The sequence below is a fragment of the Chrysochloris asiatica genome, unplaced genomic scaffold (assembly GCF_000296735.1).
Source record: "Chrysochloris asiatica unplaced genomic scaffold, ChrAsi1.0 scaffold00105, whole genome shotgun sequence".
NCBI classification, from domain to species: domain Eukaryota; kingdom Metazoa; phylum Chordata; class Mammalia; order Afrosoricida; family Chrysochloridae; genus Chrysochloris; species Chrysochloris asiatica.
Genome location: NW_006408623.1, coordinates 1,144,132 through 1,170,427, shown reverse-complemented (window position 1 = coordinate 1,170,427; position 26,296 = coordinate 1,144,132). Strand labels below are relative to the sequence as shown.

Sequence of the window (26,296 nt, the reverse complement as noted above, 5' to 3'; positions counted from 1 at the left end):
AAGAGAGGGGATTGGGCAACACGGGCACCTGGAGGGAGCCCAGAGCAGCATCAGGACCTCACAGACAGCGATCCTCCTTGTAGGCCTTGCAGCTCCCTTCTGTGCACCTCTCAGGCCAGTCCTGTAAGCTGTAGAGCAGAGCACACAGTGTGATGAGACTGTCCCCTAACTTTCATAGATAATTTCCATCTTTTAGCTCCCAGATTAGCTCTAGGTTAGTGGTTCTGAATGTGTCACCCTCTTACTCAGATTCTCAAGTGCCTACTCCTAATATGGTATCCAGTATCTCTCACAGTCTGACCACAGCTTCCTTTGCATCCTCATTCGTAGCCCACATATACTCCTGTGTTCCAGGAAAAATGAGCCTGGTGCTCTTCTCCCTAGAACCCCAACCCCTCCTCCATCCCTGTTGGTCTAAAGTATCTTCCTTCAAGGCCAGCACTAATGGCACCTCTGGGCTCTGCCCCATCCTCCCTCTGTCCTTTCTCTATAGCACGGCTCCACTTTTCCTAATGTATGGGAGCTGGCTTCCATACCCTCCAATAGATAGAGCAGGGTCCAAACCTGATCTGTTTTTGTTTTTTCTTAGTACCTAGCACACATGAACTGGTCCTTAATAGTGTCTCGTGGAATGAGTTAGTTGCTGAATCTTATATCTCTTATTAGCTCTCCCCTTTATTCTGTCTGCATAAACAGATATTTGAAGGGAATAGTGAGAAAGAGATCCCGGTTCTCAATGAGCTGCCAAGCCCCATGGTGGCCCGCTACATCCGCATAAACCCTCAATCCTGGCTGGACAGCGGGAGCATCTGTATGCGGGTGGAGATCCTGGGCTGCCCATTACCAGGTGAGTTCTCCTCCATTCCTCTCTGCAGGAAGAACAGCTGAGAACTTTTAGGGGTAGAGAGTCTGAGTTCCCAGAGGTGAAACAAAATGGATAGAGACAATGAAAATGGTCACACAATGTAATAGATACAACCTCTGTCATTGAACTGAATATGTAAACACTTGAGCATGTGTATGTATGTTTCTTTGTACATATTTTCATCAAAAAATTAAAAATAGAATAAACCAAGAACCTTTTACTCATGTCACAAAATAACACAAATCTGTTGTAAACTATTTAGACAACTTAGATTAGCAACAACAAAAGTAAATTAAAATTCCATCAACATTTCGGGTAGAGACATCACTTGGTTTCACCGGCTGAGATCTGGAGACAATGCATGTCTCACAGTTGGAAATTCACTCGGCATTAACACTCAGAGATGAGCCCCCCAAAAGTAGTTTAAAAAAAATGTTTGGCAACAAATCTAATTGTGCCTGAGAGCTCCCACTATACTGGGTGGTGGGTGGGAGGTGGGAGGTGGTAGAAGTTAATTTTAAACATGACAATTTTGATCAACTCTCTCTGGCTTAATAGCTTCATTTGGGTAAATGCACATCTTTTAGGCTGTGTTTGCCTTGCCCCGTTCCCACAAGAGGGTATGTGGGTATGAGCTAATGACCGATGAAAGGAAAACCCAAACATTCCATAGGCTGTGATCTGTACAGGAAATCCTAGTATGGTGCTGTGGTTTAAAGTGCTGGACTGCAAAAGTACCTTTGGACCGCAAAGTCAGCAATGCAAGTTCAGTAGCTGCTCCTCGGAAACACTATATAGGATCGCTATGGGTTGAATGGGTCGAAAGGAGCTCTGGTAGTGTAGTGGTTATGAATTGGGCTGCGAACTGCAAGGTCAGCAGTTCGAAACTACCAGCTGTTCCGCGGGAGAAAGATGAGGCTTTCTGCTTCTATAAAGATTTACAGCCTCGGAAACCCTGTATAGGGTCGCTATGAGTCGGAACCGACTCCACGGCACATCACAACAACAACAACAAATGGGTTGAATGGCACTTAAAAACAGTAATCTATACAGGGTTGCTATGAGTTGGCACCGACTCGACGGCACTTAACAATAACAACAAATCTTTATGGAAGGGTATTGTCAGGACTTTCTTCCTCACATTACTGAGTACGTGTGAACCACAAACCTTTAGAGTGCTAGTCAAGCTCAAACTGTGTCCACCAGCCAGGAACCTGCAGCAGGAAGAAAAGCAGCTTGGCATCGCTTGCACCGCCTGGATCCTGCTGGTGTCCATGCTGGAGAGGATGGTCTGGTCTTCCAGAGGCTCCACCCTAAGTCTATGCTTCTTTTTAAAGCACCTTCTCCATCCTGAGCAGACAGAGCTGGAAGCGAACATGGACCATGAGTATTCCTGTGGGAATGTTCACTGTTTACTCACATCAGGCCAAACAGTCCTGGGCTGGTCCCTCCTCTCTTCTCCTGCAATGACGCTCTCCAACCTTACCTCATGTGAAATACGACCCTTACTCCCTATGAACCTGGAGGTCCCTTGGGGTCTTCCTGGGGGAAGGGTACCACCAGCTCTGATCTTCTCAGAAGCCAAAGCATGCATCACGTTGTTTATATAACCCCTCCTCCCACAGTGAACTTACACTGACCACATTTTGCAAAGCATACAGACACACCTCATGTTGTAACTTTTTACTGTGACTTGAGTGGAGGTTTACAGAGCAGATCATCAGTTTTACATCCAACAATTCACACACTTTGTTTCTTCTCAATGGTTGTCAGTCTCCTTCATGCAACAACAGTGATCCCACCTCCTCTCTGTGGTTCCTGTTTCCATTCAACCCTCCTTCCCAACTCGCTTGAACCTTGTCCCTAAGTGAAATTTACCCTTTTGATGTTGGTGAACATGTAGTTGTTGTCAGGTGCCATCGAGTCGGAACCGACTCATAGTGACCCCATGCACAGCAGAATGAAACAATGTCCGATTCTGGGCCAACCTCACTACCGCTGCCACACTTGAGTCCATCAATGATGCCACCTGGCTGATCCATCTCGTTGGGGGTCTTCCTCTTTTTCTCTGACCCTCCATCTTACCCTGCATGACATCCTTCTCCAGTGATTGTTTCCTCCGGACAATATGTCCAAAGTAGGAGAGACGAAGCTTAGCCATCCTGGCCTCCAAGGAGCACTCTGGCTGCACTTCTTCCAAAACAGATCTATTGGTTCTTTTGGCAGTCCATGGCACTTTCAGTATTCTCCTCCAACACCACAACTCAAAGGCATCAATTCTTCTACGATCTTCCTTATTCACTGTCCAGCTTTCGCATCCATATGAGGTTATTGAAAATACCATGGCTTGGGTCAGGTGCACCTTAGTCCTCAAGCTGACATCTCTGCTCTTCAACACTTTAAAAAGGTCTTGTGCAGCAGATTTGCCTAGGGGAATACGTCATTTGATTTCTTGATTGCTGCTTCCATGAGTGTTGATAGTTGATCTAAGAAGAATAAAGTCCTTGACAACTTGAATCTTTTCCCCATAGATAAAAATGTTGTTTATTGGTCCAGTGGTGAGGATTTTTGGTTTCTTTACATTGAGATGCAATCCATACTGAAGGCCACTCACCAAAGTAGGATGTAGAACAATGTCTTACAGTGCTTCACTTTATTGTGGTTTGCAGATAGTTTGTTTTGATTTTATGCAAATTGAAAGTTGTGGCAATCAACAGGTGCCATGCTCCCAGTGGCATGTGCTCACTTCATGTCTCTGTGTTCCGTGTTAGTCATCCTCCAATATTTGAAACTTTTTCATCCTGCTATTGCGTGCTTCAGAGACTACAATATCCTGTTGATGTAATTGTCCCGTGCCCTGGGAAACCCCAAAACTGCTCACGTTGTTGGGAACTGTGTTCTCGCTGAGGTCTGCCAGTATTTGATGCTGTTTAGTGTTCTTCTGTCAACTCTTATCATTTTCATAAACTACCTTGGCCAACCATCAATGTTTAGAACACCTGCACTGATGAGAAAGATGGATGGCTCCACCTAGCTATTGATCCTCCTATGCAAGAGATGGAATTCTGGTGTGGCACATGGGTTAATGCGCTGGACTGCAAAGTTGGTTTGAACTGCAAGTTCAGTGGTTCAAACTCACCAGCCACTCCTTCGAAACCCTCCACGGGATCTCTGTGAGTCGGAACCAACTCAACAGCACTTCACAACAACAACAACATGCATTTGATGGATTCACACTGACGAGCTCAGTTATATATGTGTACATTTACTAGATTACAGCTTTTCCCATGCTGTTAAAACTATTAGAGATCATCTGTTTTATGGCTGTCTTTTAGTTGATGGACAACATCCCACGTCTTTAATCTGCCTTGCCTGGTTGAAAGTTGCTGCGTTCTTTTAGCAAGATTTTGATTCTACAAACAACCCCACAGGGAGCATCCTTGTCTCTGTGTCATTGTGTGTGCCCATGACAGTTTCCTAAAGGTAGATTCTGCCAAGTGAAACTGCAGGTGCAAGGGATCAGCTCCTTTGTTGAGGCTGATGTAGACAGTATATGGACGCCCTGCCTGGTTTGGGACTTGGTCTTCCTTTTTGGCTGGTTGCTCCTGGGATTGCAATCGAGGGCCAACCATCACTGTCCAGGACCGGCTGAGGCTTTCCTGAGCAAAGTGTGCCCAGGGCCTTGTCAGGGAGTCAGACAGAGCCTTTTATGTCAGCTGGGGCTTGTTCTCACCCTGGTTAGCAAAGTCTCCGTCTGCTTCCTTTCAAGGGCAGGGCCATGGTGTCTTGCAGCAGCAGGAATTCGTCTGTTGTTGATAAAGGGCAAAGGGCAGCCCGTGAGAGTCTCATGAAACAAATATTTTCCTGTGAAGTTATTCTTTGTGTGTGTGTTTGAAGATAAGTCCTGAGGGCTATTTAAATGCTCACAAAGACAGAGTTACATTACCAAGTCTGTTTGGGTTTCTAGCATAGACTCGGGGTGGTTCTGTTTTCCAACCACTAAATATTTAGGGTCAGTTTGCTTCTAGATGTTAACCAGTGCACCTAGGGGAGCAGGCTGTTCATTCATGCCTCCTGGTGGTGGTCATGTCTGGGGGGGTCCAGTCTCTCTGTCACTATGAAGACAGAGAACTTCCTTTGTGTAAGTTGACGAGGCCAGGCCATCTTGCGGTCTGAGTCTACTTCCCAGAATTCTTGTTTATGAAAAATTCATTTTCCTTTGTTTCTGCCTCCCTTTGTTCTGTCCTTTTCGCCTGTACCATCTTTAGGTGAACTGTGGTGGGGGCTGAGGAGGGTGGTGGCTCTTTGAAATGCTTTCAGAAATTCCAGGGCTGGAAAATTAATAGAATTTTTAAAGTTCAGGTGTAGAAGAAAGTCCTTGTCCCCAAATTTGAATTGAAGGGCCTATTTTGAACTAAAGAGCTATGCTTACTAGAAGCTGGAAGAGCGCCTTAAGATAATTATTTAACAATGAGCAATTCAGGTTAGAACATATGCTGACAGACTTTAACCTCACACTGTTGGTGGATTTCAGGTGTCTTGTTGCTGATGATGACATTTCAGCTCACACTGCTTGGTTCTTAAAGGGATCCAGTGACTCTGAACTGGGTTTTCCACCAGGGTACCAGGGCTCCTCTGGGGGGTGGGGTGGGGGGGTGACGGCCATGCTTGAACCCCTCGCGAGGCCCACTAGCTTCATGAAAAGAATGGGTGACTGCCTCAGGGTTTTCTAGAGACCATGAGATACAAACACACATACACACTCTTGTTGTTGTTGTTGTTAAAGTGCCTTCAAGTTGGTTCTGACACAGAGCGACCCTGTATAGGGATTCCAGGGAGCAGCTAGTGGGTTTGAACTACTGTCCTACCACCCTTGTGGTTATCCTACAGCACCACAGCAAGACTCCTCCATATTCTTACATACAGACGTTGTTGTTGTTGTTAAGTGCCGTCGAGTTGATTCCAACACAGAGTGACCCTGTATAGGGTTTCCAAGGAGCAGCTGGTGGGTTTGAACTGCCCACCTTGTGACTTGCAGTCCAGTGCTGATCCTACAGCACCACACCAAGAGTCCATAGATACATTGTCGTTGTGGTTGTTAAGTGTCATTGAGTCGGTTTCAACCCATAGTGACCCTGTATAGGGTTTCTGAGGAGGGGCTGGTGGGCTTGAACCACCGACACTGGCCTCTAATAAGCTGGCTCCATGGCCCCATACACAGTGGAGTAAAATGCTGCCTAATCCTGAACCTCCCCACCACTGGTTGCAGATTGGATCATTGTGGTCTATAGGATTTTCATTGGCTGATTGTCAGAAGTATAAGGAGACTTCAGAAAGTTTCTGGAAAAATGGAATCAAAAGACAATGTAACTTTCCTGTGAAAATTTTGAAACCCTCTCAAAGATCTCCAGGCCTTTACTCCTCATCTTTCTTAGTCTGGAAACTCCACTGGAACCTGTTTAACATCATGGTGCTGTTGCGCTGGTTCGCACTCATGGCTACCCTGTTTAGGGTTTCTGAGGACTGTCTGGTGGGTCTGAACCATCAACCTTTAGGTTAGTAGTTTAGTATCATAGCAACAGGAAAACCTCCACCGACAGTTGTTTAGTGGCTGTGCATGAGGTTCTTTGGCTGAGATTTGAACTCAGGCCTCTTACATGGAAGACAAGAATTCCACACGGAACTACAGATGCCTCACACATACATATGCACATATTTCTCTCTCTGTCTCTGTTTATCCAGAGAGACTGACTGAGTGATTGTAAGCAGTTGGTTCACTAGATTACGGAGGTGAAGAAGGGCCAATAGGTCCAAAATCTATAGTGCAGCCTTTGCCACAATTTAGTACGCATGCGTGCCCGTGCCCTGGCTACTTCATGTTTTGCCCTATACCTCACATCTGGTTCACATTTGGCCCGAGGCTGAACATAGAGCAAGTGCTCAGCATAGGATGGAATGAAGTCAGTGAAGACCTCCAGCTTCGAGACAAAGCTGAGTCTTTATAATGACTGAGCATTGGCCATGTCTAGCCAAAGATGGGTCATGAGTTTGCTCTTTCCTTATCTGTGACATTAAGGTAGCAAAACATTGGGCTGAGCAATTAATGATTATTTTTTAATCAGAAAACTCTTGTGTATATCTCGTAGATACGACTAAGTTGTCATGTGAAGTGAGATATGTTTCTTAGAGTTGTTTGACCTGGTGAGGTAACATGGCAGCCACTGAGATCCACCCAGGTCTCGGGGGCACCTGGGATGTGGAACATTCTGTTTTAAAACCAAAGCAGTCTTGTCCCAGTTTGCTCAAGACTACCTATTAGGTAGGCCATGTCACAGGATGGTGCACCAAGTCCTGAGAGCTGTCGGTTGGGAGAGCCTTTGATGAATCAGTGTGTTCAGAAGGGGCACTGGAAAGACAACCACCATGGAACTGGTCAGAACGAATGAAGGGATGGGGTGTTTGGGCAGGAACAGACAACGCATGAAAATGGAGCTGTTCTTTTTGAAGTCTGTAGGATGGTAATCCATGAAAGGGAGAAAACAGTCATTGTAGTTCAGGAGGGTTGAATTAGGATCAACAGACAATGTTGTTGACATTTTTAGGTGCCATCGAGTTGGTTCTGACTCATAGTGACTCTACGCCCGGTCCTGCGCCATCCTCATAATTGTTATGTCTTGTGAGAAATTTTCAAGATGGTCCATCTTCAGGAATAAAGGGCATACACGATTGCCAGACTAGACATAGGTTGTTGATTCATACCCCAGGATATGTGAGTAGGATGAATTGGGGGAGGGGAGAAAGAACTGCTCTAGGACTAGGAACTTTAAATAAGAATACAGTCATTTAGGCCATGGGTGCCAACCAGGTAAGAAGGTTTAACTGCATACTGACTAGGGGGCAGAAAAAAATGGGAATAAAACTCTTGGTGGGCCTGCCATATGGCACAACTGCCCATGTCTTCTGGGTTGAGTGCCTGAATTTGCAAAATTGAATAAAGAAAACCTCGCTCTCACCTAAGTGAGTACAGATTGGATTGCTTGAGCCTTTGTTGGTATGGACAACGTTTCTCATAGTCTGAGTTACTTGTTGTTCCTGCTGCTGTGTCAATCAGTCTCATTGGGGATCTTCCTCTTTTGCTCTAACCCTCCATTCTGTCAAGATGATTCCTTTTCCAGGAACTGTTTCCTCCTGACCACATGTCCAAAGAACGAGAGGCAACATCTTGGCATGATGACTTGTAAGGAGCATTCTGGCTATGTTTCTTCCAAGCCACATTTGTTGGTTCTTCTGGTAGCCCATCGTACTTTCCGTATTCTTTGACAACACCATAGTCCAAATGCTTCGATTCTTCTTCAGTCTTCCTTATTCATTGTTTAACATTCACATACATAGGAGGTGATTGAAAATACCATGACTTGGGTCAGATGTACTTTAGTCCTCAAACATAAGAGGGTGCTTCAAAAAGATTGTGTGCAGAAATTCCATCATCTTTTCATTCCTTTATTCCACAAACATTTTGAAGTGCCCCTGTTGACTATTCCATGAAGGAACAACTTACTAACATGTAGTCTGCAAAGCATAGAATTGGCAGCTTTGTAAAGACGGGAGCTCCTTGTGTTGGAACGTTTCCAGTGGCTGTGTCAGGGGTACTTCAAAATCAGTTCTTCAAAGAAGATGAAAGGTAGTTGAGTTGACTTAAGGATTCTCTTATCTGACCCTATTGGAAGATAAGAAATAAGTGGTGTGGGGGAGATCCGCAGACTGGAGAGCAGCTGAGATACTGGAGAAGGGGTCCTTTTATCCTCAGAAAGAGGAAGGGGCAGTAGGCAGGCCAAGCTCCTTGAAGTGATCATGATCTGCTGTACAGACTAACTGATTTGTTGGCTCTGTCTGTAGATTTTGAGGGAGTCCTTGGATGGTGCAAACAGCTAATGATCTCAGCTGCTAACCAAAAAGGTCAGTGGTTCAAAGAAGAAAGACCTGAGGAACTACTTCTGAAAAACTAGCCTTTGAAGCCCCATGGGGTGTCCATGAGTCACAGTCAACTCAATGGCAACTTGTTCCAGTAGACTCAGATCCAGTGGGATAAGGCTGCTGTCTCACTCATCTTTTTATGTGATATGTGGAGCTGTGGGATCAAGCATTGGACTGCAAGGCCAGTTTGAACCACAAGGTCAGTGGTTCAAACTCACCAGTCACTCCTTGGAAACCCCATATAGGGTCACTATGAGTCGGAACCAACTCGATGGCACTTAGCAACAACAAGGCTCTTACCAGAGTCCTGGTGTGGCATTGCAGGAACATGTACTGGATTGCAAGGCCAGTGGTTCAAACTCACCAGCTGCTCCTCAGAAACCCTCTACAGGGTCGCTATGAGTTGGATCTGACTCAGTGATGCTTAATAAAAGCAGGCTTACACTAAGTTCTCTATAACACTTGGCCTAACCTAAAGAACTAGACAAGTGAAAAAGTGTTTGTTCAAATTGTGGGAGACTGAGGGTTGGTTTTGAGACTGTTCTGGAACGGGGACCCATATCCTTGAGCAAATTGATTAGTCTTAACAAGGAAGAATATTACCAAACACAGTGTTCTTTGTACGTAGGATTATGAGTTTTCTTCCATCTTTATGAAAAACCATGCACGGCACCATAAGTTGTGCTCCAAGACAAAGAAGGATTTAAAGTTCTTTGGAAAGAGGCTCTGAGGTTTGGGGGTGGGGTGTTGATTGGTTCTGAGAAATCAGCATGTGGGTAAGCTTTCTGTAAATGAATGCAAACAATATACCTTTGCTTTGAGATGCACAGGCTTGGAATTCACTGGCTACCTGCTCCCTGGGGTGTGGGGGGCCTGCGCTCCCATAAGAAAAGAGCTTGGAGGGTGTTTGGCTAAATCCAAATTGGTATTTCTTTCTTTCCTACACAAAGTGCCATGTGTCCTCTCCCATGATCCCCTTCAATGACTGTTGTGTGTTTCTAGTAGTATTTGTCAATATTAAAAATGCTAGTTGTTGTGTTGGTCCGTGTGTGATTTTTAACTTGTTGCATATGACCTCAGTTCTTTAGGTTAAAGGCATCCCCCAGCCGAGACCCCTGGCTGTGGGGACAAAGATCTGTCTTCCATGGGCTACAGGCATTGTCCTGTGGGGCCATGGGCTAAATACCTTAACACAGTGCTTCTCAATTATCCCTGCCTGCAGATCAGCTGGGATCTTGTTAAAATGAAGATTCAGATCCAGCAGGTCTACTTTGGGGCCCTAGTTTCTGTATGTGTAACAAGCAATCAAAGGAACCATAATGGCACAAAGGGTTAAGCATTTATTGCTAACTGAAAGGTGGCCTGTTTGAACCCACCCACCAGCTCCTCGGCAGAAAGGCCTGGTGATCGGCTTCTGTAGAATCCAGCCCAGGAAGCCCTATGGGGGCAGTTCTACTCTGTTACATGGCGTCGTTATGAGTCGGAAGCTACTCAACATCCCTCAACAACTACAACAATCAGCCTTTGCTGGTGTACACTGGGCTCTTAGAGGAGTACCCAGCCTGATGCATAAAGGGCTCGGCCTGTAGGGCAGAAAGGCTCCCGACTAAACACCAACATCAAAATCCAGTTCTCAAGTTGACTCTGGCTCGGGGTGGGTGGTGTGGGTCAGAGGAGAAATGTTTTCTGGAGGATTTTCAGTGGATGATTTTAAAAAATATATCACCAGTTTTTTCTTCCATGACAACTCTGGGGGTGGTGGTGTGCCCGTGGAGTCAGTTCTGACTCATAGCGACCCTGTACAGGATTTCCGAGGCTGTAAATCTTTACGGGAGTAGACAGCCTCATCTTTCTCCCATGGAATGGCTGGTAGTTTTGAACTGCTGACCCTGAGGTTAGCATCCCAATTCGTAACCACTACTCAAACTTACAATCTGAGTTAGCAGCAGGATGTATGAACTGTTCCCACCACCCAGGGACTCCTCAACACAGACACAGACCCTTAGGAATGAGGCAGCCGGCTGGGGGAGAGATTGAATCCGACTAATTGCTCCTGATACCACGTGTTTGGGGGGGAGCCTGAGCACTCAGCCCTCCCCACTCCATCCTGCCCTGAACCCTGCTGCCTGCCCCTGCTTTGCCTCCAGAACCACCCTTGGAGCCCCTTTGATTGAACAGACAGCTGACGGGACCTTCTGACAGCATCACCTTTTCTTTGTTGGAGGAAGAGCTGAGTATTGTAGCAGGTGCATCGTGCAGGCCAAGCTGTCCATGAGGTTGGCCATGGGTTAGTAAGTCATCCACCCTGGTCAGCGTCAGGGGAAGGGTCTCAGCTTACCAAGTGAACCCTTACCCCCCTTTCATCTCCCTTGACACTCTTCCTCATCTTCTTTCTTTTCCTTCTTTGTTTTTATAAATATACCACCAGTACATACTGATAGGGATGAATTCTTGTTAAAATCAGTCTTAAAGAATCAAGTGAAGAGCAGATTTCTTCTTCCTCCCCCGCCCCCCTAATTTCCCGCCTCTAGAGGTCTTCACTGTCAACACTGTCTGATGGTTCCCATTTGGGTGCTTCAGCTGCAAACTACAGAAACCACAGCTCCAATGCGCCTAACTGTAAAGGGGTGGTTTGATCTCGCGTGATTGGAAGTCTCAGTGAAGGTCAGACTCCAGAGCTGGCTTGCTCAATAGCTCCTGACAGTATGAGGGTTCTCACCCTGATGATGCACTGGTGAACACTCAGCTACTAAATGGAAGATTGGCAGTTCAGAGACATCATCCACTCTATAACAAATACAGCCTTAGAAACCCTATGGGACAGTTCTACTCCAGGAGTCAGGGTGGCCATGAGCTGGTCTCGCGTCTGAAACATTCAGACTATTGGTGTCATCCTAAGATGGGTTCTCTGTGATTGAATGGCGATTGCAGCCATCACTGGCCAAGACGCTTCTGCATTCCTACAGCTGAGAGAGCCTCAGTCAGCCCTCTCGATGCCAACAAAGTCCTCCCTTCAACATGGACCAGTAAGAGTGGTGGGGCAGAGGGATGTGATGCTCTGCTTGACTTCAGCCAGTCAAATTGGACCCCTGGAGTTGGAGACATGAGTTTGACTTCCTAGAAGTGGGAACGGGAAGATTCCAAAACACCATAGCGTTTTGTTATGAAGGGTGGGAAGGGAATGAAAGCTGAGTGAGTAAGCAACAAATAGTGTCCAGTGCACTTCCGAGAATGTCCATACATCTGCATGTAACTGTGATAATTAGTTAGTGCTGGCATTTTAGCCGCATAGATATCCCACTGATACCAAGAATAAACGAATGAGGGAGATGCCAATAGTTTCCCTGCTGATGCTGAAGAAAGTGAAGGCAAAGGTGGCTGAAGTCACTTTTCCAAGCTCGCACAGTGCGGAAGTAGAAGAGCAGAGATTTGAACCCGGACAGTCTAGCTCCTGGATCTCGCTCTTCACCATTGTGCTATTCTGAATTCTAAGTTGCCTCCTACAGTTTATTTTTCTTCTGCGTGAATGTGAGACACTGGATCCTGGGCTGTGAGGGGATTGCTTTGTGGTCCTCTGGGTGCCAGGCACGTGGTGGTGGTGGTGGTGGTGGTGTGCCACGGAGTCTGTTCCGATTCATAGCGACCCTGTATAGGGTTCCTGAGGCTGTAAATCTTTAAGGGAGCAGAAAGCCTCATCTTTCTCCCAAGGAATGGCTGGTAGTTTCAAACTGCTGAACTTGTAACCACTACGTTACCGTCAGGCCCTTATAGAGATATCACAAATAATAGGACAGTGAGGCTGAATTCAAAATTATATTTCTGTCACTAGATCCTAATAATTATTACCACGGACGGAACGAAATGACCACCACCGATGACTTGGATTTTAAGCATCACAACTATAAAGAAATGCGACAGGTAAGACCCAGCCTGCAGTGAACGTCTCATTCTGGGAAACTGCCCCAAAACAATGCAATATGTCATATGCATAGAGTGCTTTATTTTAGTGTCAGGAAGTAGATGATGGACTAGGGATAGAGATCGGTTTTCTGAAGGCACTAGATGTTTGCAGCTTCAAGGTTGAAAGCAAAGTTCAGTTGATCTGAAGAAGGTGCCCTCACTAGCAAATATCTGAAACAGAACATGAAACCAGACTTTTCTGCCTTGATAATCAAGTTCTTCAGGATGTGTGTTTGAGTAGTATCAGATTTAGGATGCTGATCATGTACAAGGTTGAAGAAGAAAAGGGATCTAAAACTATGTTGTTGTTAGATCATATGACTCTAAATGATCCTATGTATAAGAGTCCTGGTGTTGCACTGTTGGCTAATGCGTCAGACTGAAAAATTGTTTGAACAGCAAAGTCAGTGGTTCAGGCTTACCACCTGCTCCTTGGGAACCTTATACAGAGTCACTATGTGTTGGAACCGACTCAATGGCACCTAACAACAACAACAATTATTATTATATGACAACAATAAATATATAATGATAAGAACAACAGGTAGCCTTCAGACAGGTCCTTCCAGATGTCAGATGCTATACTCAGCTTGTATAAAAAATAATGTATTCAATAGGAGTCCAGGTGTGGCGCTATAGGATAAACACTGGACCACAAGGCCAGTTTGAACTATACTGTTGGCAGTTCAAAGTCACCAGCCGCTCCTTGGAAACCCTATATAGGGTTGCTATGAGTCGAAACTGGCTCGACGACACTTAACGACTGCAAGCCACCCTAGAGGAGTAGACATTATTGTTGTCCCTATTCTACAGATGGGGAAACTGAGTCATAATTTACTCTTCAAATCAGTATTTCTCAATCCTGGGTGAATATTAGCATACTTCAAGGGGGGATTTGTTAAAAACACCTTTATGTGAATCCGACTTCAGGCCAATTACACCAGAATTTCTAGGAGTGGGGCCGGAAGCCAAAATGTTGAAAGCTTTCTATGTGATTCTAATGTAGAGTCTGGCTTGCGAGCTACTGGTTAATACCTTTATGGTTTCTGGTGTTGCTGGAAGGAAATGACAATCCCAGATGGGGTTTTTCCCAGATGGAATCACAGAAATCAAGTAATTCTAAGTTCTTGACAGCTCTCGCTTACTGGGTGCGAAAAGGGGAGGGGACAAGTTAAAGAGGCAGACTCTGTTCTGAGTGCTTCGCTGGAACTCCTGGCTGGGTGCCCGCTCTCATCAAGGAGAGGATGGCAACTGAGAACCCTCTGGATCTCGGAGAACTACAGAGAAATGGCCCCATCGATATATTGGTAGAGCAAGGCTTCACGGGGGCAAGTTAACAAGCTTTGCATCATGGGCGCTGGGTGAAGCAACAGTAGAAACACTGTAGAAACACAGGTTCGTGCAGTCGGAACAGTTCGGCTGAGCTTTGAGAAGGCTCTCACAGTCCCAGGCCCAGGAAGTGAACCCACCTGGTGTTGTCGCCGTGTATGTTACCTTGAGATACACACACACAGATTTCAAAAATCCGTCATTACAGACCTACATGCTGTTGTTGTTGTTAAATGCTGTCAAATCGGTTCTGACTCATAGCAACCTTTTATGGAGTTTCTGAGGAGTCATTGGTGGGTTTGAATCACCGACCTTGCAGTGAACGGTCCAGTGTTTATCCTGTAGTGCTACACCAGGACACGCAGGAAGTGAATACACCTGGTGTTGTCTCAGTGTACGTAACCCTGAGAGTCACACACAGAAAAACCTATCAGCAGGGTTAGAGGTGGGATGTGTTCAAGACATGTTCTTACTGTCTTGCTCTTCAGAAATCAAGATAATGTGTTTGGACTTGAGGTCTGGGACCCGTCCCTGCAGCTGGGCATTCCTGGAGAATTTCTATGACTCGGATCATAATTCCATTTGATGATGGAGCACTTGTGTGTTTGTTCAGATTTGCTCACTGAAGAACTCAGGACATCTTTTTGAACCCAGCCAGAAATCAGACCACTAGCAACACAGTCATCGTACCTCATCCCACAAGCAGTAAATCTAAACAGATTTAAAATGAGCTGAAGGTTTGAACTGGAAGGTCACCAGTTCAAACTCACTAGCTTCTCCTTGGGTACCCTATCCAGGGTCTCTATGAGTTAGAACCTACTCTATGGCACTTTAAAAACAACAACAAAAATGGCACAAAGAGAGTCCAGGGGCTGATGTCTTTAAAGGGTCATCCCCTGTGGAAAATGAGGCTCTCCTTATTTAAGGAGATCTGGTGGATGAGCCTCGTGACATAGTGCTGATGAGCAGGACTTAATGGATGTTCACTTGAGGGACACGGGCATCATCAGTGTAGCCCCAGCTGGTAATAGTGGGTGACCTCTCCAAGGTCCACAAACCCAGCAGCATTCAATTGGTAACTGTCCCTGGAGCATCATTAACCCTGTCAAGTTCGAGAATGTTCCTGAAATCCAGAAGTGAGCTGGCATTTGGATCTCTAGCTCTGGGGATGGGCAAGAAGATGGCATTTTTAGCAGTTTCCTAGGTTCCTGGGGAAATCTTTCTACTTTGTAAAAAAATAGTTGGTCTGTCCTACGATTGATTGGAAGAGATATTTACAATAAACACCAAATGAGAAAAAGAGCGAGAACAGGAAACGAGAGAAAATAGGAAACTGTACTGAGTTGCAAGAGGGAGAATGTTTGTTGCTCTGTTGTGTGTGGTAAATGTCTCTAGCACACAGACCTGGGGGGCATTGGTCCAGGCACAGTGGGGAGAGGAGAGTGGGGAAGGGAGAAATGCCTGCATTATATAGCAGGACACAATCATTGTCCCCAGAGCATGCTGCAAGTCATTTGTCTATCTCCCAGACTGAAGATCCTGGTCATGGTCTCCTAAGCTCAGAATGGTCACTTGATCATGCTTACTTGAGGTTCATAAGGAGTTTTAGGGAGAAGCAGCTGGTCTGGATGGCCATGGCTGGGAAACACATTGGCAGCAGATGGGCTTGGCTGTTGTGCTGCTTGTGTGGTTAGATTTTGACCAGCAGAAATGAAGGAGTGATCCAAGCAGTGAGGACAGCAAGAGTTAAAGTGCCCAGAGAGGAGTGGATAGGTTTGTTTCTGGAACAGCTGGTTCTGATTGGGGGTCGGAGGTGGGAGGGGGGAGGAGGCTGGTCCTATGCTGGGAGGGCAAACTGGTCCTAAACTGGGGGAGGAGGCTGGTCCTAAATTAGGGGAGGTGGCTGATCATATAGTTAGGTGAGAGGAAGAGGCTGGTCTTATGCTAGGGAGGAGGCTGGTCCTAAACTGGGGGAGGAGGCTGGTCCTGATTGGGGTGAGGAAGAGAGGAGGGAGCTGATCCTGGGTGCTTGGAGATGCCTTTGTATTGAATCTGGGAGTGTTGGAAGCAGCCCTGGGTCTGGGGGTGGTAGATCTGCAATGGTGTGAGCAGTGGGCTGTAGAACACTGACTTGTCCCCAACCCCCCCACCAGAGAGCAGCAGAGCCTGACGCTAGGACTGGGGAGAGGCATTTCTCAGCAGGATTGATCATCTCTAGGTTGCCTAAGGTTGCTGGTCGGAATATAGAATGATGCAGCTACTATAGAAAACAGTTGGATGGGTCCTCACAAGGTTCATCATAGAATCACTGTATGACCCAGCAATCCTCATCCCAGGTTGCTGGTGTTGTTGTTAAGTGCTATCAAGTCAGTTCCGACTCATAACAACCCAGTATAGGCTTTCTGAGGAGCAGCTGGTGGTTTTGAACTGCCAACCTTGTAGTTCGCAGTCCAGTACTGATCCATCAAAGCCACCCCCCCCACTCCTCCCCCTCCCCATCAGAAACTGTTATTCCAGAAACAAACGTATGCGCTCGTCTCTGGGTACCTTAGCGCTCACTGTCCTCTGCTTGGAGTGCTCCTCCATTTCTGCCTGTCAAAATCTAACCACACATGCAGCACAAGGTCGACACACCCAAAAGACTTCAAACAAACACATGTACACGCATGTTCATCGCAGCATTATTCACAACTGCCCCAAAAAGGGGAAACAACCCCAATGTCTGTCACCAGATGAATAGATAAGCAAAGCATGGTATATTACTGAGTCACAAAGAGAAATGAAGTCCTGTTGGACAGTAACCTGGATCAACCTTGAAAATGTGGTGTAGTGGGGTACCAGCTGGGCTGCAAACCAGCTGCTCCACGGGAGAAAGAGGAGGCTTTCTGCTCCCGGAAACCCTGTACAGGGTCGCTATGAGTCAGAACTGACTCAACAGCACATAACAAAAACAGGGGTGGGAAGTGGGATGGGGCAGTTATTACGTAAGGGACAGCCTTTCTGCCAGGGATGGTGAGAATGTTTTGGAATAGATAATCCTGATGCCTGCCCAACGTGGCGAATGTAATGGGCATTACAGAGTGGTACACTTAAAAATGGTCAAGGTAGCAAATGTCTTGTTTATGTATGAGGGGGCTTCGAAAAGTTTGTGTGAAAATTCCAGTATCTTTTCATTCTATTTTCCCTCAAACTTTTGAGATGCCCTCTCATACATTATATTGCCATGAAATTATTGAACATTTGAAGTTGAGTCATAACTATTTTTGTAGGCAAGGATTCAGAGATGAAAGCCTCAGTCTGTCCCTTGGAGGGTCTGGCAGATAGGTGAGGGAACGCTAAGAAAACAGGCAGTCACAATGCAGGGTGACAATACATAGGGAGGGTGGCAGCCAGAGCTGGCGGTGGAGACTGTAGTGGCTGAGGTATTTTCTGAAAGAGCCATTGGGGGAAGGCAGGTGTTATCCTGGGGGAGGTGTTATCCTGGAGATCATTCCGGGTACAATGGGTGCGAAGGTGGGGCTGTGGGAGAGGAGCAGAGGTATGTGGTCTTGGGAGCTCTGCTTCTTTGCTTGGTGGCCATTATTGCTTAGAATCTTTCATTCCTCTTGTGTTTCAGTTGATGAAGGTCGTGAATGAAATGTGCCCCAATATCACCAGAATTTACAATATTGGCAAGAGCCACCAGGGCCTGAAGCTGTACGCTGTGGAGATCTCGGACCATCCTGGGGAACATGAAGTTGGTGAGGGGTGCCTTCTTGAAGGCTACAGAGATGATGCTCTGTGAACATGTGTGCAGCCATGCCTCACTGGTCCGTGTGAGATGTGCTTCTCGCAGACAACGCTTCACTGTGAGAACATTCTTGGTCCATGTGACCGTTCTCACCGGACCAGGATTCTGCAGATTTGAATTCTGTGAAGCTCTCTTTGGGTGCTAAGAACTATGGAATGATTTAGTTCAGAAAGGCTCTTTTCCTTTCTGAACTATGACATAAGCCATATGTCACTCCATGCCATCTACCTCTGAGACCAATCACAACAGCACAAAGAAGAGAGTGGCTGGGGACCCTGCAGAGAGTCCAATGCCAGGAAAAAAATGTCTGCATTCCCTGATTATTAACAGGAAATTAAGGGAACTCCTTCTATTAAAAATTAGAGGGAGTTCCCTTCCTTTTAATTTCTAAAACTGCCATCTTAAATGGAGTATTTTCTGTTATTAGTCACTTCTCACTCAGTCTGCTCCCTAAACCTGTCTGAGGAGGCCTCAAAAAGTTCATGGAAAAATTCTATTATCTTCTAAATTAAATTTTCCTACAATCTTTTTGAAGCTCCCTTGTATTTCTACAGGTCCAATGAACTCTTCTGGGATTTCCCCGTCTTTGGCAAATCTGAACCCTTTAGAAATCCATTGATATTTGAGGGTAAAGATTTGTCTGATTCATTCAATTTGACATCCATCAATATTTCAGGAGGTTATTGTTTAAGGGTAAGAGAGCTTGATCTGCTGGTAAAATCACATTTCTTAAACAGCGATAGTTCTGCCTTTGAGCCCAGGAGCAATGTGTACACTGATAAGACCCAGGGTTGAAAATACTGAGCTTTGATAGAGAAAATATTCGAAGACATCTTCATAGCATTGTGTCATTGATGATTTGTCCAGATGGACTATATTCTGCTTATATTTATTCTTCTTTGTGTCCTTGCCATGTTGAATAGGCAGTACTTTTTTTTTCACAAAAGCTTTAATTGTGCATTGAATGATCATTTACATGAGAGAACATCGATTTTGCACATCCTATCATATTTTGTTTCATTGCAATGATTACAATCCCCTCCATGCATCATCATTTAAAAGTATTTGCTTCTTTCCCCTCTGTTTTTTGCAGGGGGGGAGGGGGCAGTACTTTTTTTAAAAACTTTTTATTGTGAATTGAGTGAAGGTTTACAGAGCAGATCATAATTTTTGCATTCAACAAATCGTATACTTTGCTTCATTACATGATTGCGATCCCCTCCATATACCATCAGTTCCCGTTAACCACTGCATTCCTCCTAGTGTCTCCCACCACCCCCATCTTTCCTCTGCCAACCTCCCTCCGTCACCCATGTCAACGAGCATCTCCCCTCTGGTGCATGTAACATTTTCTCCTCCCCAAACCATCATAGATTGTTTCTTTGATCAAGAAAACCCCACAGTGGAATATATAATCCTTTAAACAACCCAAGGGCACAATCTGGAAGCCTGCCTCCCAGCCTCCAGCACACAGCTTTTCTCTTTGTATGAGTCTAGAGTTCTCAGTTACTCAATAGCTCCGAGTTTTGGCTGTACTTTTAAGAAAAAGATTTGCACTCCAATAATTGTTATGGCTTGTGCTTATCCTGTACATTTTCAACCTTGAGCACTATTTTTGTTATCATTTTGCATTTTTTATTCTTGTTCAATAAGGATACACATTGTTACTGTGGTTCCTGTCATCTCCATATTTTTCTATCTATTTGGGAATGCAAGGAATGATGCTAATGTGATTTGGGAGGTTCTGTGGAAGAACACACAGGCCCAGACTTGCCTCTGGTTTGGAGATCTCGCCCAGCACATTGAGCTAAGTGCTGCTGATTTGCTGTGAGTTTGCCGCCGGAACTGTGTTCCGTCCTCTCTGCCTGCAGGGGAGCCTGAGTTTCACTACATCGCTGGTGCCCACGGCAACGAGGTCCTGGGCCGAGAGCTGATGCTTCTGTTGATGCAGTTCCTGTGCCAAGAGTACTTGTCGGGAAACTCACGCATCGTCCGCCTGGTAGAGGAGACCCGCATTCACATCCTGCCCTCCCTCAATCCAGATGGTTATGAGAAGGCCTATGAAGGGGTAATGAAGCCACCTGACTCCTCTCTGCTCTCACTGGCAACAGGTCCCATCCAGAGCCATGAGAGTTGGGAAATGCCACACAAAAAGCAATTTTGTTAAGTACTTCTCTCTGGAGACAGGGAAGACTCATGAGGGCTTCCTGACTCATAATTCATGTAGCGTAGTGGTTATGAATCAGGCTGTGAACCTCACGGTCAGCAGTTCGAAACTACCAGCGGCTCCACAGGAGAAAGATGAGGCTTTCTGCTCCCGTAAAGATTTACAGCCTCGGAAACCCTGTACAGGGTCGCTATGAGTCAGAACCAACTCCACAGCACATAACAACAACAACAATGGCTGAAGATAGAGGGAGTTTCCTTACAATGTATTCTAGTACTCTTTTCAAGCTTTCCAGCCGTTTCCCACTCGTTCATCTCCAAACCTGTGCTCTCAAAGCAGGAATGGAGAATGCTGGTGGCCCTGTGCTGTTGGCGTGCCCATGTGACCATGAATGTTGTTAATAGCCAACTCATGGCGCCCGTTTGTAGCTCAGAATGTAACAATAGCTGGTGCAGTGTTGTCTTCACAATGGTTGGTGTGTTTGGGCCCGTTGTCACAGCTGTTGTGTCAGTCCATCTCAGTGAGGGTTTCTCTAATCCCTGACCTTCTACTTTACCAACATGATGTCATTTTCTAACCATTGGTCTTTCCTGAGGATGTGTCCAAAGTAAACAAAGGAAGTCTTGCCATCTTCATGTCTAAGGCACATGCAGGGTGTATACGAATTCTGTTACATATATGATGATAATAACATAAATAAATGATACTAACCTAACATTTATTGATGACTTAGTCAGTGGCAGGCATGGGCGAAACATGTTATCTTTAGGCAGTTCTCTAAGGATAGTTGTCTCTACTATTCTGATATAAGAATCATATTTTATGTTCTGATCTATCCCTGTTATATATAGGATATAAGTAACATTATGTCAAGGAGCTCTGGTAGCGTAGTGGATTATGAGCTGGGCTGCTAACTGCAAGGTCAGTAGTTCAAATCTACAGTCACTCCATGGGAGAATGATGAGGCTTTCTGTTCCTGTCAAGATTTATAGCTTCGGAGAGTCTATATAGGGTCGCTATGAGTTGGAACCCACTTGGTGGCTGATAACCACCAACCAGTGTTATGTCATGATATAGATTTATAATAATATGTCCAAATATTAGAGAATAATTTTTTTTTAAAAAATTAAAAAGGTTTGAAACCATTGTTGTTGTTAAGTGCCGTCCAGTTCGTTCCAACTCATACAGACCCTGTATAGGGTTTCCAAGGATCGGCTGGTGAGTTTGAACCACCAACCTTGTGGTTAGCAGTCCAGCACTTATCCTACAGTGCCCCATCAGTTACAATACAGAATTGTAGTAGCGTTTATTGGTACAAATAGTTGCTAAGGATTTACAGTGCTAGTTAGGGAGCCGGAACCCTAGACAAGGCCAGAGGAAAGTTATTAGTAGAGTGGGTGTTGATTTTGCTATGATGGAATCTTAGGTTCATTACTACTCAGAGGTTCCTGTAGAAGGAAACAAGAAAGAGGTGGCAGAAGAGACTGAATACTTTTTTTTCAGCACTTCCATGTGATAGGAATGGTTCTCTGAATTCTGTCTTTGACATTACCCACCAAATATTAGCAAAAGCCTTTTCAGTATTCTTCCTTGGAGGCCACCTCTGGGCCAATGGGCTTCTATATGTTCAGGGTTGTTTTGGGGTACCTTTGAGTTGATTCCGACTCATGGAGTCCCCATGTGATAGAACAGAATTTTCTGGTAGGGTTCTTTTGGTTGTAAATCTTCATAGAAGTAGGTCACAGACAAGCCTTTCCCCTGCTGAATGACAAGTGGGTTTGAACCGCCAACCTTTTGGTTAGCTGCTGAGCACTTAACCATTGGAGATGTTGTGGGTGTATCTTGGGTATTAACGTCAGGACTGCCTGCAGGCTTTGGACCCCTCACGTTCTGATTGTCTCCCAGGGCTCAGAGCTAGGAGGCTGGTCTCTGGGGCGCTGGACCCAAGAGGGGATCGACATCAACAACAACTTCCCTGACTTAAACACGCTGCTCTGGGAAGCCCAGGACCGACAGAACATCCCAAGGAGAGTTCCCAATCACTACATCACCATCCCTGAGTGGTTTCTATCGGAAAATGCCACGGTGAGTAAGAAATACCTCTTGATCTACCAGGCAGCCAAAGGCCAACATTAATGCTCACTGGTATTTGCAGAGGATACAAGACATTTAAAAACAAGACAAAGCCATTTTTTTCTCTCATGTTTTTTTCTTCAAAAGTAGGGAGATAGGTTAGAGAATAGCTTACCTTTTAAATGGATCTTTGGGGAGATTTTTCAGAAAAGAGAAAGCATTTAATTATATTTTGTTACATTTGTACAGTACTTCAGAAACAAAAACGAACACGGAATCCTAAATTTGTGCTTGTTTTTTGTTGCAACAATGGACTAAAACACAACACTGATTGTGAGGATGGCTCCGGACTGGCAGTGTTTTCATTCCTTTGTACATAGGGCCACTTTGAGTTGGAACCAACTTGATGGTACCTATCAACAATATCACTGTTACCCTCATTATTGTCAGCAGTCTGGAATTCATCCTTAGCTCTCACCAATTAATAGATGTGGCCCTTCTTCAGAAAGAAAAATGAAATTGGATGAGAATTTTTTTTCCTCCAAATTCCTTAGGTCTTCTTTCATAAAGAGTATGTTGAAGAAAGAATAATTCTCACAAAATTTCCCATGCCATTCATCGTCACTTCTGCCCATTATAACTTACTTCCTGACCACTGTTTTTTGGTTCTCCATGCCTCTCAAGAGGTGTCCCTTGATTGTTATACAAATATTACTTAGCATTATGTTCAGGTGCATATAACTGCAAAATAACAGTGGCTTAGCAGGCTACTAGGAGTGTTGGTGTGGTGCTGTGGGATAAGCAAGGCCAACAGTTCAAATATGGTTGGTTCTGACACATAGCAACCCTGGATAGGGCTTCCGAGGAGTGGCTGGTGAGCTTGAACCACCAACCTTGTGGTTCAGACTGACCTTGCAGTCCAGTGCCTTAACCCACAGTGCCACGCCATTATAGCCTAGGAAACTTTATGTCCTGTGGGGTCACTATGAGTCGGAATCAACTTGATGGAATAGGTTTGTTTTTGGTGATGATTTTCTTTGGTAACAAAGTTTATTTCTGTTTTCACATAAAAGAACTCTGGAGGCAGGTGGTCCAAGACTGACTACAACAGAAGCCCTGTTATCATTAGAAATCCTAATTCACCTGTTTTCCTGCCTCTGTTATGTCAGCATGTGATCTCCATCCTCAAGGTCAAATCCAAGATGGCGGTCGGTGCTTTAGTTGCCATGTCTGGAAAGAAAAAGGAAATAGTTTTATAAAAGTCCCTTCTTAAATCACCCAGTTTCCTTTCAGAGGCCTTTCTAGAATTCCAACATAATTGTTGTTGTTGTTAAGTGCCGTCGAGTCAGTTCCGACCCATAGAGACCCTGTATAGGGTTTCCGAGGAGCAGCTGGTGAGCTTGAACCATCAACCTTGCAGTTCAAACTGACTTTGCAGTCTGACACATTAACCCACAGCGCCACACTGACACTCCAGAATTCCTACATAATAGTGCTGCTTAATTTCATTGGCCAGAAGTTAAGGTATCAGCCCATGTTGCTGTTGTGTGTGGTCAAGCCAATTCTAACTCACAGTGATTCCACAGGGCAGAGCCGCACTGCCCCACAGAGACTTCTGGACTATAATTCCTACAGGAACAGGCCTTTTGTCCCACCGAGGGACCCGTGGGTTTGAACTGCTGACCATTGCAGCAGCAGGGCCAATTCACCACACTTTGCTTTTGTTATGTGCTGTCTAGGCAGTTCCAACTCATAGCAACCTTGTTTCCAAGGAGTGATTAGTGGGCTTGAACCAACGGCCTTCCAGTTAGCAGTCCAGTGCTTATCCACAGTCCAGCACTTATGAGTCTAATGGTGCTATAGGATAAGAACTGGACTGCTAACTATAAAGTCGGCAGTTCAAACTCACCAGCCACTCTGAAGGAATAAAATAAGACTGTCATTTCCTGTAAAGATGACCTTTGATCTGGTTCTAGAAGCAAAATAAATTTCAGCACATTTTACAGAAGAGAGTACAAAAAAGTGTAAAGCAACATTGTTCATTATATTAAAAAATTCAAAACAGCCTCTATGTTCAGCATCCTGATAACAGATAAAGGATGAAATAGTTACACTGTAGTGATAAAAACTGAACTAGGGTGACATATATATGCAAGAGTCCTGGCGTGGCGCTGCAGGAGAAGGTACTGGACAATAAGGTCATTTTGAACCACAAGGTTGATGGTTCAAACTCACCAGCTGCTCCTTGGAGACGCTACACAGGGTTGCTATGAGTTGGAACCAACTTGATGTCACTTAACAACAACAACAGCAATAGTTATATGCAGCAACGGAAGGATCTTAGAAACACAACACTGAGTGGGGAGGAAAAGCGAATTGTTTTTGGACACTGAGATAGATCTGTACGGTACTGTCACTGTAGACGTATTATGTATTTGGCCAAACCCAGAAGCCTATGCAGCACAAAGAATTGAGTCCTGATTTGAACTCTGACTTCAGTTACCAATGATGCATCCGTGTTGACTAGTCCATTGTGACAAATGTACCACGTGACCACAAGATGCCAGTAACAACAGACACCGTATCGCAGGGGCAAGAGGGAGTCAGGGAACTCTGATGTCTGCATAATTTTCCCCCCATAAACCTAAAATTATTTTTTAAATTAATTTATTGTTTTCCTCAAAGAAAATAATGATTTTAAATGCTTGGTGGAAAACTACAACTTTTTTGTTGTTTTTGTCAATCCAGTGACGTTTTATGGAGCAGATCATCAATTTCAAAATCACAGACTTTGTTTCATTACAGAGATTGCAAAGCCTTCTTCAATGTAACATCACTCTTCCCACGTCCTCCCTGTGTCTTGTTTCCATTCTCCCTTCTTTCCCTGCCCTTCAGAGCTTTGTCCTTGGATACGTGAATGGTTGACGATTCCATGGTGTGTGTACCTCACTAGTTGTTGTCACCCCCTCCCTGGCCATATACCTATCTGTTGCTTGACTACAAATTGAGTCATGGGTTGAGTTCAGTTTCATATCTGGAAGGGAGCCATTTATTAAGGAAGATGAAGAACACAAACCATAAAGAAGACAATTGCTTCATCCTCCCTTGATTAGATCAAAAATCAAGTAAAACCAAATGATCCCTGCCCCCCCCCCTTTTTTTAAACTATCACTTCCACAAAATCCAATTTTCCCAGGACAGATGGTGAAATTCTAAATTTTGTTAGGGGTGCCCCATAAAAGTATTGCTTCCTCAGTATGTCCTTTTCAAAGCTGGACTGGTCCGCAGTGTCCTCACATTTTACTCATCAGTGTTCTGCTTGTGGATGCTCCTAGGTGGCAGTGGAGACCAGGGCGGTCATCGCATGGATGGAGAAAATCCCCTTTGTGCTGGGGGGAAACCTGCAGGGCGGGGAGCTGGTGGTGGCGTACCCCTATGACATGGTGCGGTCACTGTGGAAGACCCAGGAACATACCCCCACGCCGGACGACCACGTGTTCCGCTGGCTGGCCTACTCTTACGCCTCAACCCACCGCCTCATGACAGACGTAAGAAGGAGAGTCTGCCACACCGAAGACTTCCAGAAGGAAGATGGGACCGTCAACGGGGCTTCTTGGCACACTGTCGCTGGAAGTAAGTTTCCTTCAGGTCTGCTTCCTCATGGAGCTAGCCGGTGAGGGACTGTTAGAACAGGGAAGGGCCAGTCCCTCTGTACTCATGTCCTTGGGCTGCCTGAACAAAGAACCACAAACGTGGGACTTCCAGTAATGGAGGTTTCTTCTCTCACAGTTCTGGAGGCTAGATGGTCAGATTCAAGGTGTTAGCTGAGCCATGCTCCCTCTGAAGGCTCTTCTAGATTCTACTGGTTGCTAGCAATCAATCCTTAGTGTTTCTTCACTTGTAGTGGTGGTGGTGGTGATAGAGGTGGTGATGGTGGTGATGAGGGTAGTGGTGGTGGAGGAGGTAGAGGTGGTAGTGATGGAGGTGGTGGTGATGGAGATGGTGGTGATGAAGGTGTTGGTGGAGATGGAGGTGGTAGTGATGGAGGTGGTAGTGATGGAGGTGGTAGTGATGAAAGTGGTGGTGATGGTGGTGGTGGTGATGGAGGTGGAGGTGGTGGTGATGGAGGTGGTGGTAA

At 45.3% G+C, this 26,296-nt stretch overlaps 1 protein-coding gene across 1 annotated transcript in view; it reads left to right on the top strand.

Annotated features, from left to right (window-relative positions):
- Positions 1-26,296, top strand: part of CPXM2 (carboxypeptidase X (M14 family), member 2) — a 135,026-nt gene that overhangs the window by 94,723 nt on the left and 14,007 nt on the right. Inside the window, exons 6-11 of the mRNA XM_006867463.1 lie at positions 697-847; positions 12,669-12,757; positions 17,745-17,868; positions 19,790-19,986; positions 21,991-22,170; positions 25,494-25,791. Coding sequence (XP_006867525.1) covers positions 697-847; positions 12,669-12,757; positions 17,745-17,868; positions 19,790-19,986; positions 21,991-22,170; positions 25,494-25,791 — 1,039 coding nt within the window. The remainder of the gene's footprint in view (positions 1-696; positions 848-12,668; positions 12,758-17,744; positions 17,869-19,789; positions 19,987-21,990; positions 22,171-25,493; positions 25,792-26,296) is intronic.